Raw genomic sequence first — 13,232 nt, 5'->3', positions numbered from 1 at the left:
AAGTGCTTAGGAAAGCAGACTTGGAACGACCATCCCTGATTCTAGTCGCTCCAATGTGGTCGAGTCAGCATTGGTTTCCGGATCTCCTCCGCTTAGCAGAAGGTCCTCCCATTCCTCTAAACCTGGAAAAGGGAGAATTACTGCAACCACGCACCGGCATTCAGCACGAGAACCCACAGTCCCTGCTTCTTCACGCATGGAGACTGTGAGAAGATCCCTGCGTTGGTCGGGTGCCTCGGACGGGACACTGGATTTGGTTCAAAAAGCGCACAGGACTTCTACGAGCTCAGTGTACGCTTCACATTGGACAGCTTGGGTTAAATGGTGCGCGGAGAATCAGGTCAGTTCTGTCTCCCCGCGTTCTATGCAGGTAGCTAATCACTTATCTTGGTTAGCAGCTCAGGGCAGCTCCCCCTCGTCTCTTCGAGTTAGACGTTCTGCTAATTCGGCTACACTGAGGCAGTTGGGTCACAACATTAACCTCAGCGGTGTTATCGCTAGTGTCCTAAAAGGTGCGTCGATAGATTTTCCTAGAATCAGAGCCCCATTTCCTGCTTGGGATCTCTTCCTTATTCTAGAATTCTTAAGATCGCAAGATTTTGAACCGTTGCAATCAGCAAGTTTAGTTAATCTTACCCGTAAGACACTTTTGCTTGTTCTTTTGGCCACTGCAAGAAGAGGCAGTGAAATTCATGCCCTCTCAGGCTTATCTAGAGACATAGCTTTTGAAAAAGATGACTCTATTTCTTTACGTTGTAAGCCGGATTTTCTAGCCAAAAACCAGAAGCCTGATCAAGTTTCCCCCATAATCAGGATTCTTCCTCTTAGCAGAATTCTGGCGCCAGGAGACCCTGATTTCTCTAACTGCCCAGTTCGAGCTCTTAGCAGTTATCTGTCCCGCACGGCTCCTATCAGAGCAAAACAGCAGAAGCTACTTTTCTTATCTCTGAACACTGCTAGAGACAAAGACATATATAAGGTAACTCTTGCTAAATGGGTCTCAACGTTGATCAAACAAGCTTATGAGTGGTGGCACAAAAAGAAAGTGAGGGGGTGGGGGGGGCAGTCAGTTCTCCCTCTAACGTCGGCAAGGACGCATGAGGCAAGATCCTGGGCATCCTCCTTAGCTGTGCTAAGGTCAGGAAGATTATCTGAGGTCCTCCATTCTGCCTACTGGAGATCGGAGGATGTTTTCATCAACTATTACCTGCGCGACATTTCCAGTGCGTGACAGGACGGTACCAAGGCGCTACCAGCGATGGTAGCAGCAAGGCAATTGTTGCCTAGCTCATAGGTGAGCACCCCACCACCTTAATTAGCAATCTGCTATATGTGAATTGGGATAAGATATGTAATTTAATAGAAAATTTTAATAATAAATTTTCATTTGATTAATATACTTACCCAATTCACATAGTAAAGTCCCTCCCGCCTACCCCGCTTTAGATTCCCTACAAATAAAAGGGCGCTTCGAGTGAATGAAGATGGCGGCGAGAACACGCATGCGCAATGCATGTTGGGAGGTAACCTTGACCTGGCGTTGTCATGTGACCGTCAAGGCTGTTCTATTTTTAGGGTTACTTTCCCCCCTACCAGGGTGGAGCGTAGTTTTCAGCGTTCTAGCACTAAACTGAAGTAAATTGCTATATGTGAATTGGGTAAGTATATTAATCAAATGAAAATTTATTATCAAAATTTTCGATTATGCTGTTACAGTAAAAACAACCTTCTAATCCCCCCTAAACCCCCCGCGGGTTAGGGGGAAGAATTTACCCGATGCTCCCCAGCATGTCGTAAGAGGCGACTAACGGATTCTGTTTCTCTTTTTACCCTTGTTAAGTGTTTCTTGTATAGAATATAGTCAATTTTTGTAAAGATTTTAGTCAAGCAGTATGTAAGAAATGTTAAGTCCTTTGTACTGGAAACTTGCATTCTCCCAGTAAGGTAATATATTGTACTACGTTGCAAGCCCCTGGAGCAAATTTTTTATTAGTGCTTTTGTGAACAAGAAACAATTGACAAGTGGCTCTATCCCATCTCCCCCCCTTCCCTCCATCGCGATATAACCTTGAATGATTGAAAACGACGTTAAACACCAAATAAAGAAAGAAAGAAAGGGGCTTGCAACGTAGTACAATGTATTACCTTACTGGGAGAATGCAAGTTTCCAGTACAAAGGACTTAACATTTCTTACATACTGCTTGACTAAAATCTGTACAAAAATTGACTATATTCTATACAAGAAACACTTAACAAGGGTAAAAAGAGAAACAGAATCCGTTAGTCGCCTCTTACGACATGCTGGGGAGCATCGGATAAATTCTTCCCCCTAACCCGCGGGGGGTCTAATCCCCCCTAAAAATCTGAGAATATCAAGTCTTAAAAGGGAGAGGGTCTTAAAATGGAGGAACATTTACAGACTGACTGACTGACTGACTGACTGACTGACTGACTGACTGACTGGCTGGCTGGCTGGCTGGCTGGCTGACTGGCTGACTGACTGACTGACTTACTTTTAGGGATTCATGTCCTCTCATATATCTAGGATGTATATATATGGGACTTTTTTGTTTAAATTTACAATTAATAGAAAATCTGGAAAACCTGAGTCTTAAGGGGGGGGTCCTTTGTAACGATAGCTGAGCAGACAGCAGAAAAATAAAAATAAAGCGGAAGTAGTCTCCAAGATTCATGCAGGAAAAATATTACATGTATAATGTTTTGGATATGTTTTTCAGCGTTGGGCAATTTCTCCAACGTTGCAACGGCGGAAGTGAATGGTCAGGTGTCGGATGGTGCTGTTATCGAGTGCCCTACAATCACTTTCAAGCCAGGTGAGAAATACAGACTCCAAACTGTCTGTAATCAGAGGTTTTCAAACGTTTTTTTTTATTCAACTGTAAGGGGTGAAGAGGGAATGGGGCATAGGAGGGTAACATTTTGGATAGAATAATGTGTGTGAGAGAGAGAGAGAGAGAGAGAGAGAGAGAGAGAGAGAGAGAGAGAGAGAGAGAGAGAGAGAGAGAGAGAGAGACAGAGAGAGAGAGACAGAGAGAGAGAGAGAGAGAGAGAGAGAGAGAGAGAATCTCAAAAGTTGGACACAGTTACAAACTTCTTTCTTCTTTCAGTAACTCTTTCTATATCTCTTTCTCACTTTTTGTTTCTCCCTCCCTTTCTTCCTTCCTTCTCCATTGCTGTCTTCTTCTTTTTCTCTTCCTCCCTCTGTCTTCCCTTCTGTCTTTCTCTGTCTCAACAACTGTTCTGCTGGGGCTGGTGTTATCTGCTATGACTGCAGAAATAGTCTTCCAGTGAGCTAAAAGTGCACCTTGTCACAGCTATATATTTTTATTTTATAATTGTACGTATATGAATATTATGATTATGATTAGTATTATTGTTATTATTATGATTATTATTATTGGTATTATTATTTAAGTTATTGAAACATCACTGTGCGCTAAGAGATTTATAGAGCAAATCGAGAAAATGAATTATTGAACGAAGCGCAAAGCGCTGAGTTCAATTATTATTTTCATTTCAGTCCTGAACTGATGATGTCGTCTGCTACATATACGAGTAGGACAGTCTATTGAATCAGTTGACTTCCAAATTAATGCTGCTTTGTCCAGCTCGAAATCTGTCAGAAAACAAACCTGCTTTTAGCCGCGGGAAATGTTAGGGTCAAGCAATCATTGTTTGGTAATGTAGAGACGATAAGCTACATGCCACTAACACAGCGGCTGAGAAGAATCTTCGCAAGTCGAAAGAAGAGGCCCAGACTCACTGTGGCACAGGCGCAGGAAATCTGTCAGAAAAAACACTTCTGCTTTTAACCGCGGGACATTTAGGGTCAAGCATCATTTGGTAATGTGGAGAAGATAAGCTACATGTCACTAACACGGAGGATGAGAAGAATCTTCTCAAATCAAAAGAAGGGGCACAGTACAGCCTCGCTTTGGAAAAGGGCGGAAGAATACGCTCTCTGGAAAAGTTAGCGCGCTCCAAGAGTTTTTAGCGCATTGCCATTACCCAATCAACTGTTTCACATCAGTCATGTAACACCAGTACTTACTGACAATAATTATTATTATTGTTTTTATCTTCAAGCTCATATTTGTGTTATGTGTTAAAGCTGTCAGCTACCAGTGGCACAAGCAGAAAAGCCCACACTCTTCGATGACGTTCATCCGTCCAGAAGTCCAAACCCACACCTTTGTCTCCAACAGCGGAAAGTTGTACTTCTCCGAGCTGGCGCCATCGGACGATGATATTTACTTCTGCTCTGTCACCCTCACCAGCCGCGGCGTCACGGGAACGTACATTGGTTCCTCGCAAGGGGAAGTTCGCACCAGCCTTGGGTTTAGACTTAACGTTGGCTCAGGGGGTAAGGCTGGGAGGATTGGACGTGTGTGTTGATGTGTACACTACATTGAGGTGTGCACGTTAAAGATCCCACGATTGACAAAAGGGTCTTTCCTGGCAAAATTGTATAGGCATAGATAAAAATGTCCACCAAAATACCCGTGTGACTTGGAATAATAGGCCGTGAAAAGTAGGATATGCGCCAAAATGGCTGCGATCTGCTGGCCGATGTGAATGCGTGATGTATTGTGTAAAAAAATTCCATCTCACACGGCATAAATAAATCCCTGCGCCTTGAATATGTGCGATTGCATAAAATAAAAATAAAATAAAATAAATAAATCTCTGCGCTTAGAACTGTACCCACGGAATACGCGTGATATAAGCCTCATATTGATTGATTGATTGATTGAAAGAATGAGGGCAAAGTTGAGATAGTTTACAGTGAAACAACCCTTTTAAGACCTCCAAAAATCTAAGAAAATCAGGTCTTAAAAAGGAGGGAGTCTTAAAAGGGAGGGGGTCTTAAAAAGGGGGTTTCACTAAATATATGACATGGGCAACGTGAAAGTAAGAGTTCTTTGAACCAATGTCCTGGAACAGGAGAGAACACAATAAAACGTTACGTTCAGTTATCTTTGACCCAGCGGTCTTTTTTGGATAGACAGACAAACACTTATAATCAGGCATGGGAATTGTCCGCCGAAAGGCAAATTTCCGCCAAATTTTTTTTTGTTCCGCCGAAAAAGCAAAAGTGTCCGCCGAAAAAGTAAATGGGGGAGGCAAAACTGGTTCTAAAAACTGATTTAATGGCAAACTTGGAGCTTAGATGACAACAAATTGCACCATTTGAGTTCTTTGGAGAAAACAAATTCCGGGGGGCATGCCCCCAAACCCCCCTAGCAGGGCTAGGCGCTTCGCGTCGTCGACTTTGCCATTACTTACAAATTTTCAGCCTTTTTTACTTTTTTCAATTCCCATGCCTGATAATACAGAAAATAAACTTATCTGATAAATTGTCCAGAAACTCGCTCGGCAGACACAAACGCGATCAAATAAGAGAATTGGGGCAAAGTTGAGATCTAAGAAACAAAGGGATGTAACTTTATGACATGTGCAAAATGAAAGTGAGAGTTATGTGGACCAATGTCCTGGCTCCTGAGAGAATAACAAGCATTGACTGACTGACTGACTGACTGACTGACGGAATTAAGCTTTACACACTCACAGGCCTATAAAACTAATAGGGTAGATCTTACTGATGTCAGATATTGGATTCTTCTTCTGATGGTTTAGTTATGTCCATGGCTTGTAGGTTCTGCTGGCTCAGCATTTATCTTTTCAGCTTGTGTTTGGATTTTCTTTAACTTAGAGAAAATAACATTACCAACAACAACAACAACTTATGACTGCTTGAAGTGAACAGCAACAAACTGATGTTCGTTTTGATGGTGATTTTCTCATTGGAATTGTCTGTGTGCAGTGAGCAGTGAGTACATGCCAGTAATCCAGGATGACTTCGTCAAGGTGTATCCTGGGAACCCAAAGCGCGGCCAAATCATCGAGCTAGAGTGTTTTGCTTATGGAACGTAAGTTTTTCAGTGGAGAGATTTTCGCCAGTCCCCCCCCCCCCCCCCCCCCACCACATAAAGTCATGTGGGAAGTAATGTCATGTGGGGAAACTTTCCGAGAAAAAGCAAGGTTTCTACCTCTTTCACAACCCATACAGAGTTATTTACTAACTCTTTCACAACCTGACAGTTATTTCCGCTATTCATCTATTCTCACGCAGTAAATTCATCAGGCAACTTTCTTTGAACGCTTAGGGTAACACAAAAAACAAATGAATGTTCTGGTTCTCACTGAGGATCAGGATAGGACATTACAGTGCAAATTCTTCAGCTCAAAAAGGGCAACGGGTGCAAATGAAAGAATGAAGTGAAAAGTACCGTACTTTCCGGGTCATAAGGCGCGACTTTTTTCCTCGAGTTCGACCCCTGCGTCTTGTATAACGAAGCGTCTAATCCGTGTATGAAATACGAAAAAAAATCAAAGAGACCGCCTGAGTACCAGTCAAACAACTTGTGATAATGCATGTTTCAGCTACTAGGTACTGCCCTGGCCAAGTTTCCTCGAGCTCTCAAGCCACCCAGCTATCACAATGCCTGCCTTTGATCTGGCCGCACACACAGAGCACACATAATTATTTCCACTCTGTTAAACTCGGTCACTGACCGGTCACTGACCCGGTGCAGGAAGTATTTCCTCTCTCAGATATGACAGGGGAACCACCTCTCATGGCAAAAACTGGGTCATTGACCCCTGGGAAGAAGGTCCTGTCTATAAACAAGGCCACCCAGCTATCACAATGTCTTTGATCTCGCGGCACACACAGAGTTCGACTCTGTTAAACTCGGTCACTGACCGGTCACTGACCCCAAAGCAGGAAGTGATTCCTCTCTCAGATATGACAGGAACCACCTCTCATGGCAAAAACTGGGTCATTGACCCCTGGGAAGAAGGTCCTGTCTATAAACAATGGACCTGGCTTTGATCTCGCCGGCTTATTTTCATTCTTCACTACCGGTATACTTTTTCAATTTTGGTGCGCCCTATCGGCCCCCTGCGTCCAATGGGTGACTGGATTACAATTTTTTTTAAAAAGAAGGGGGTGCGTCTTAGATAACGAAGCGCCTTGTCACCCGGAAAGTACGGTATAGTGAAATTTTGCTTCAGACATGAGATTTTATGTTGATTTATGATTCGAGTAAATGTCCCACCCCAGCTGCAGGTTTTTAGTGTTTTTTTTTAGGTCAAAATCATGAGTAAACAGTTGGCATAAACCACAGATTTGCTCAACATTTAAAAACGTAAGTGAAGTGGAGATTTCAGAATCCCATGTCTGCTGTTTCCCTTGAAAATCAATGGAACTTTCATCTTTCTTTCCTTCAACTGTGATTACTTATTTTCATTGATTTTTTTCTTTGCAGAGGTTCACTGGACTACCGTTGGTTCCGAGAAGGCGGTAAAGAGATGCCACGAACTGCGACCTTTTCCGAGACCAGGCGTGTGATGACCATCGAAGACGTTCAGATCGAGGACAGCGGCCAGTATCGCTGCCGCGTTGACAGCCGCAGTACAAGTTTGTCTGACGAGAAGAACTTCACTCTGAATGTGCAATGTAGGTACAGCTGGCATGGGTCCGCCAAGACTCATCAACCCCCCCTCCCTCTTCCCACTTTTGAGGCTGCCACAATTGTAAACAAAAAAATCCGGTCATTAAAGAGAGGGAGCCTTAAAATGGAGGTACACTTTACAGACAGTGAGAAAAAATGGAGTCTTAAAAGTTGATGAGGTCTTATAACGAGGGGGATTTCACAGTGGCGGACTAGGGCGGGGATGTAGCTCAGTCGGTAGCGTGCTGGATTTGTATCCATTTGGCCGCTGTCAGCGTGAGTTCGTCCCCACGTTCGGCGAGAGATTTATTTCTCAGAGTCAACTTTGTGTGCAGACTCTCCTCGGTGTCCGAACATCCCCGTGTGTACACGCAAGCACAAGAACAAGTGCGCACGAAAAAGATCCTGTAATCCATGTCAGAGTTCGGTGAGTTATAGAAACACGAAAATACCCAGCATGCTTCCCCCGAAAGCGGCGTATGGCTGCCTGAATGGCGGGGTAAAAACGGTCATACACGTAAAAGCCGTGGGAGTTTCAGCCCATGAACGAACAAACAAACAAACAGTGGCGGACATTGTTTTGTTGGTCATTTCGGGGGTGGGGTTACCTTAGAATGGGGATCCATAATATTATTGGCATTCGGGAAATATTTGTGTTTTCTTTTCTATTTGTTTATTTCTCTGTGAACTTGTTGTTCCCCTTCTTTCTACACCCCCAAATTCTGCATACAAAGCTACTGTTATTGTTTTTTTATTGTATCCACATTTTACATTCGTAGAGCCATTTTGTCGAGAGGAAGTGTTTCTGTCATGATCCAAATCAGAAGATTAATACTAATAGTACGGCTGATGATGCGTGCATGCACGCGAACACACACACACACACACACACTCACACACACACACACACACACACACACACACACACACACACACACACACACACACACACACACACACACACACACCAATAAAGGCAGCCATACCCCATCTGCAGAGGACCACAAACCTACTCGCCAGCAAACAATTGCAGAGAAAACCACTTTCTTCCATTTGCCACAGAGATTGTCAACACAACTCATGTCTATTTCGTATTTCCAGCGGAGCCATACTTCTCCTATCCACTTGCCGACCAGCACATTGACCTTGGGAGTCGGCTGACGTGGCATTGCGAGGCTCGAGGCATACCTCCCCCGACCTACAGGTGGTACAAAGATGGCCAGCCACTTCAGAACTCCACAGGTAAATCTTTGGCTGTTCTCAAGAACTGGAGAAAATATTAAAGCAGGAAGAAAGGAATATTACTTCAGTATGACCATAATATATGTAAGAGGTTGAAAATAACTCTGTCGGTTTTTTTATGAGCTTCAGAAGAGTTATATTCCTGATATATAGTTTGTATGACGGGCGCAGTGGCCTAGTAGATAAGATGACGTCCTCCCAAGCGGAAGGTCATGGGTTCGAAACCAGGCTCCGCCTAGTTAGTTAAGGGTGGAGATTTTTTCAATCTCCCAGGTCAACTTATGTGCAGACCTGCTAGGGCTAGTGCTTTATCCCCTTTTGTGTGTACACGCAAGCACAAGACCAAGTGCGCGTGGAAAAGATCGTATAATCCATGTCAGAGTTCGGTGGGTTATAGAAACACGAAAATACCAAGCCTGCATCCCCCAAAAGCGGTGTATGGCTGCCTAAATGGTGGGGTAAAAACGGTCATACACGTAAAAACCCACTGGCGCAAAAAACAGGAGTGTACATGAGAGTTTCAGCCCAAGAACACAGAAGAAGAAGCATATATACAGTGGTCGCCGGTTAATATGACCGCGGTTAATATGACCAGCCGCGTATTATGACCAATTTTACCCGGTCCGGAATTGTCCTTCTTTGTTATGTATTAGAAAAAGCCACTTAAATGGCCACAACGCCGCTTAATATGGCCACATTGTTTCGAGAAAATGGCAACAAGTTCACATCTTTTTCAGTTTGAAATCACTCGGGGGGAAAAATACATACGATTTTATGAAAAGGGCAAAAAGGCGTGCGATATTTTCTTTCTTTTTCGTGAATGAAACTAAAGTGATCAGTGATCAGTGCTCAGTGATCTCTAATGTCGCGATCATTATTCTCTCTCTTTTTTTCCCCGAGACTGAGCGTCATAAAAAAGGCATGCGATCTTTTCATTATTTCCCGTGAATAAATCTAAAGTGATCACGAACATTATTCTCTCTCTTTTTGGCAAACAGAGCACGAGCCAACCAATCTTTCAGTCTGATTCAAGAGGAAACAATGTCGAAACGAAAACGCCAAGATCGGACAGCTGAGGAAAAGCTAGAACTTATTGACAAATTTAAAGCTCTACCATCCTGTGGTATGCGTGAGAGAGTGCTGTACAGTTGGGCGTCAACAGAGAATTTTTGACAAACATTCTCAAGAATGAAGACAGCGTGAGGAAGGAGTGCGCAACGCAGGATTCACCGCAACGAAAGCGCCTACGACACGGAAAAGACAAAGGTGTGGAAGATGGTCTTTTTCAGTGGTTCCAGAAGATGAGAGCAAAGAACGCGCCAATTCATGGACCATTGTTGGGTACAAAAGCAGAAGAATTGGCAACGGCTCTCGGACACACTGAATTCAAACCAACCGATGGATGGTTTTCTCGTTGGAAAGTTTGCAACGGCTTGACATTTCATAAAATTCACGGTGAAGCCCAAGACGCCGATTTTGATGCTGCTAAGACATGGAAAGTGTATATGCCGTTTCTTCCATTTACTTTTCATTCCATTTCAATTTCTTTTCAACGGACGTCATCTATAATGGCTACAATGTACAGTACACATATTTAATTTTGTGTTTGTTGCCAACAAGTTACATTTTCTTACAATTATTAATTACAAAAAAAGTTTCGTTTTGCGATTTGTTTTAAGTCGTTTTCTCTAACATCGGTTAATATGACCAGCCGCTTATTATGACCATTTTATCCCGGTCCCAAAGTGGTCATATTAACCGGCGACCACTGTAGTTCATTGGGAATAACCAGAAATGGCGAGACCTGGGCACTACAAGGAACAATCATTTCCGAACTGCATGTTAGGTCACATCTGTTGTATTCCTTGGCACTGAATGAAAATGATTTTGTGCAGGTGTGAAAATCATCGGCAACACCATGGTGATAGACCGTGTGGAAAAGGAACGAGACAACGGCATGTACCAGTGTTCAGCCAAAAATCTCTACGGCACAACTTACAGCTCTGCACAGATACGGGTCTTGGGTGAGTAGAAAGTTGGAAGAGAGATTTTGATAAGTTACTTGTCTTAAGATTTAAAGTGTCTCCATTTAGTTTCTGTTAGGATGCATTTGGTTGATGAACTGGTTTTTTTCCTATATGAGCCTATTATTTTTATTTTTTTATTATTCTCTTTATTTATATAGCGCCTTATCCGAAGTTTAAAGCGCTTTATGCCGTGTGAGATGGAATTTTTTACACAATATATCACGCATTCACATCGACCAGCAAACCTCAAGCCTGTTAGGCAAATGTTCACCTTTCGCGGCCTTTATTCCAAGTCACACGGGTATTTGATGGACATTTTTATCTATGCCTATACAATTTTGCCAGGAAAGACCCTTTTGTCAATCGTGGGATCTTTAACGTGCACACCCCAATATAGTGTACACGAAGGGACCTCGGTTTTTCGTCTCAACCGAAAGACTAGCACTTGAACCCACCATCTAGGTTAGGAAAGGGGGGAGAAATGCTATGTCTCTCGTTTTCTTTGATCTTCTACAGATTTGCGTTTAAAATCAGTATATTCTGCAGGATTGTATTCTAACTTTTTTTTTTTCTTCTTTCTTTGCTATGTGTAAAGGCAATTTAATAGACTGTTTAAATGTAAATTCCTTCTTGTGTAAGTGATCATGTTCAGCACCACAGACCTGGACAGGTTTTTATATGGCATAAGAGCATCCTTCAACTTACAGGCATGGGAATTTTCCGCCAAAAGGCAAATTTTCACAGAAATTTTTTTTTCCGCCGAAAAAATAAATGGGGGAGGCAAAAATGGTTCTACAAACTGAATTTAATGGCAAACTTGGAGCTCAGATTACACCAAATTGCACCATTTGGGTTCTTTGAAGAAAAAAATTACGGGAGGGGGGGCATGCCCCTGAACCCCCTTAAGCAGGGCTTTGCTATTACTTACAAATTGTCAGCCTTTTTTACTTTTTTCAATTCCCATGCCTGAACATGACACATACCTGAACATGACACATACCTGAACATGACACATGCCTGAACATGACACATACCAAGAATCGACACCCTGGCTGATTTCTGTGCAGAGTGTACTTTTTTTGTTGACTTAGTTTGTAATTGTAACACCTATGCAAATCTGCTAAATTATTTAGAAAAAGGTTCCCCACTCTCCGCAGAAAGCACCCAGGGTGTTAATTTTTGGTATATGATTGTCCAAGTGAAAGGTTGCGGTTATTCCATATTATTATTATATCAAAGCATGGACAGATCTGTGGCGGTAAACATGATTGAAACATGTTTAAAGCTGTGGTCTATTTATGACTATCCGGGGCTACGAGTTTAAAAAGATAGGGCTGAAAATCATGTACAGAATTCTGTACAGCAAATGCTACCCGAAACCCCATCTATACGGCGTGTATGACCTTGAGAGCTTCAGTCAACGCTTGAATTTTGCAGTGGTAACATCCGGTTTGCTCTCTCAGAGCTGAACATACATGTCAAGAAGGATCGAGCAGAAAAAATAAACGACTTGGCAGGGATTCGAACTGAAGACCTCGGGGCCTCGAAATGTCGGGGCCGATGTCTTAACCGCCAGGCCACTCCACCAGTGTTGTCAAAGATAGAAAAAAAAATAATTTCATATCATTCTACGCTTGAATTACCATCTATGCATTGCAAAAACATAAAAATTGCCATTCAAATGTGCCTTTATTTGCAAATATGTTTCACGGAATCGCAGTACATGTTTACACCGTCATGCTACACGACATTCGCGCCATGCAAATAGCTGCGATATCTCTATTTACAACATGCAAGAAAAATGACAAGAACAGTAATTGAATCTCTCCAAAGCTCTCTGCAGTTGAAAACAGACATCAAAGAAATAGTTATACATGTATTCACTTCTGAACAGTGGGCGGATAGAGATATAAATCATGCTGCTTCAAGAATAACATAACATGAATTTATATCAATGTTTTTCCTTCTTTTTCTCAATTGGCGCAGTAGCCTAGTGGTTAGGACATCAGTCCCTACCCAGCGGGTAAGGGGGAAGAATTTACCCGATGCTCCCCAGCATGTCGTAAGAGGCGACTAACGGATTCTGTTTCTCCTTTTACCCTTGTTAAGTGTTTCTTGTATAGAATATAGTCAATTTTTGTCAAGATTTTAGTCAAGCAGTATGTAAGAAATGTTAAGTCCTTTGTACTGGAAACTTGCATTCTCCCAGTAAGGTAATATATTGTACTACGTTGCAAGCCCCTGGAGAAAATTTTTGATTAGTGCTTTTGTGAACAAGAAACAATTGACAAGCGGCTCTATCCCATCTCCCCCCTTTCCCCGTCGCAATATAACCTTCGTGTTTGAAAACGACGTTAAACACCAAATAAAAAAAGAAAGGACATCAGTCACGAAGTCTCGAGCTCGAGAGTTTGAATCTTCGCA

General features: G+C 42.6%; 1 protein-coding gene across 2 annotated transcripts in view; it reads left to right on the top strand.

Moving 5' to 3' along the window:
- LOC138964662 (contactin-like) overlaps nt 1-13,232 on the top strand; it is a 66,133-nt gene that overhangs the window by 19,545 nt on the left and 33,356 nt on the right. For both annotated transcript variants that reach the window (XM_070336670.1, XM_070336671.1), the window contains exons 8-13: nt 2,740-2,835; nt 4,134-4,385; nt 5,847-5,952; nt 7,354-7,544; nt 8,641-8,781; nt 10,677-10,805. In XM_070336670.1, coding sequence (XP_070192771.1) covers nt 2,740-2,835; nt 4,134-4,385; nt 5,847-5,952; nt 7,354-7,544; nt 8,641-8,781; nt 10,677-10,805 — 915 coding nt within the window. The remainder of the gene's footprint in view (nt 1-2,739; nt 2,836-4,133; nt 4,386-5,846; nt 5,953-7,353; nt 7,545-8,640; nt 8,782-10,676; nt 10,806-13,232) is intronic.

Source organism: Littorina saxatilis, linkage group LG4 (assembly GCF_037325665.1).
Source record: "Littorina saxatilis isolate snail1 linkage group LG4, US_GU_Lsax_2.0, whole genome shotgun sequence".
Classification (NCBI taxonomy): Eukaryota; Metazoa; Mollusca; class Gastropoda; order Littorinimorpha; family Littorinidae; genus Littorina; species Littorina saxatilis.
The sequence above is the reverse complement of the archived record's forward strand: the minus strand, read 5'-3'. Positions and strand labels throughout refer to the sequence as shown.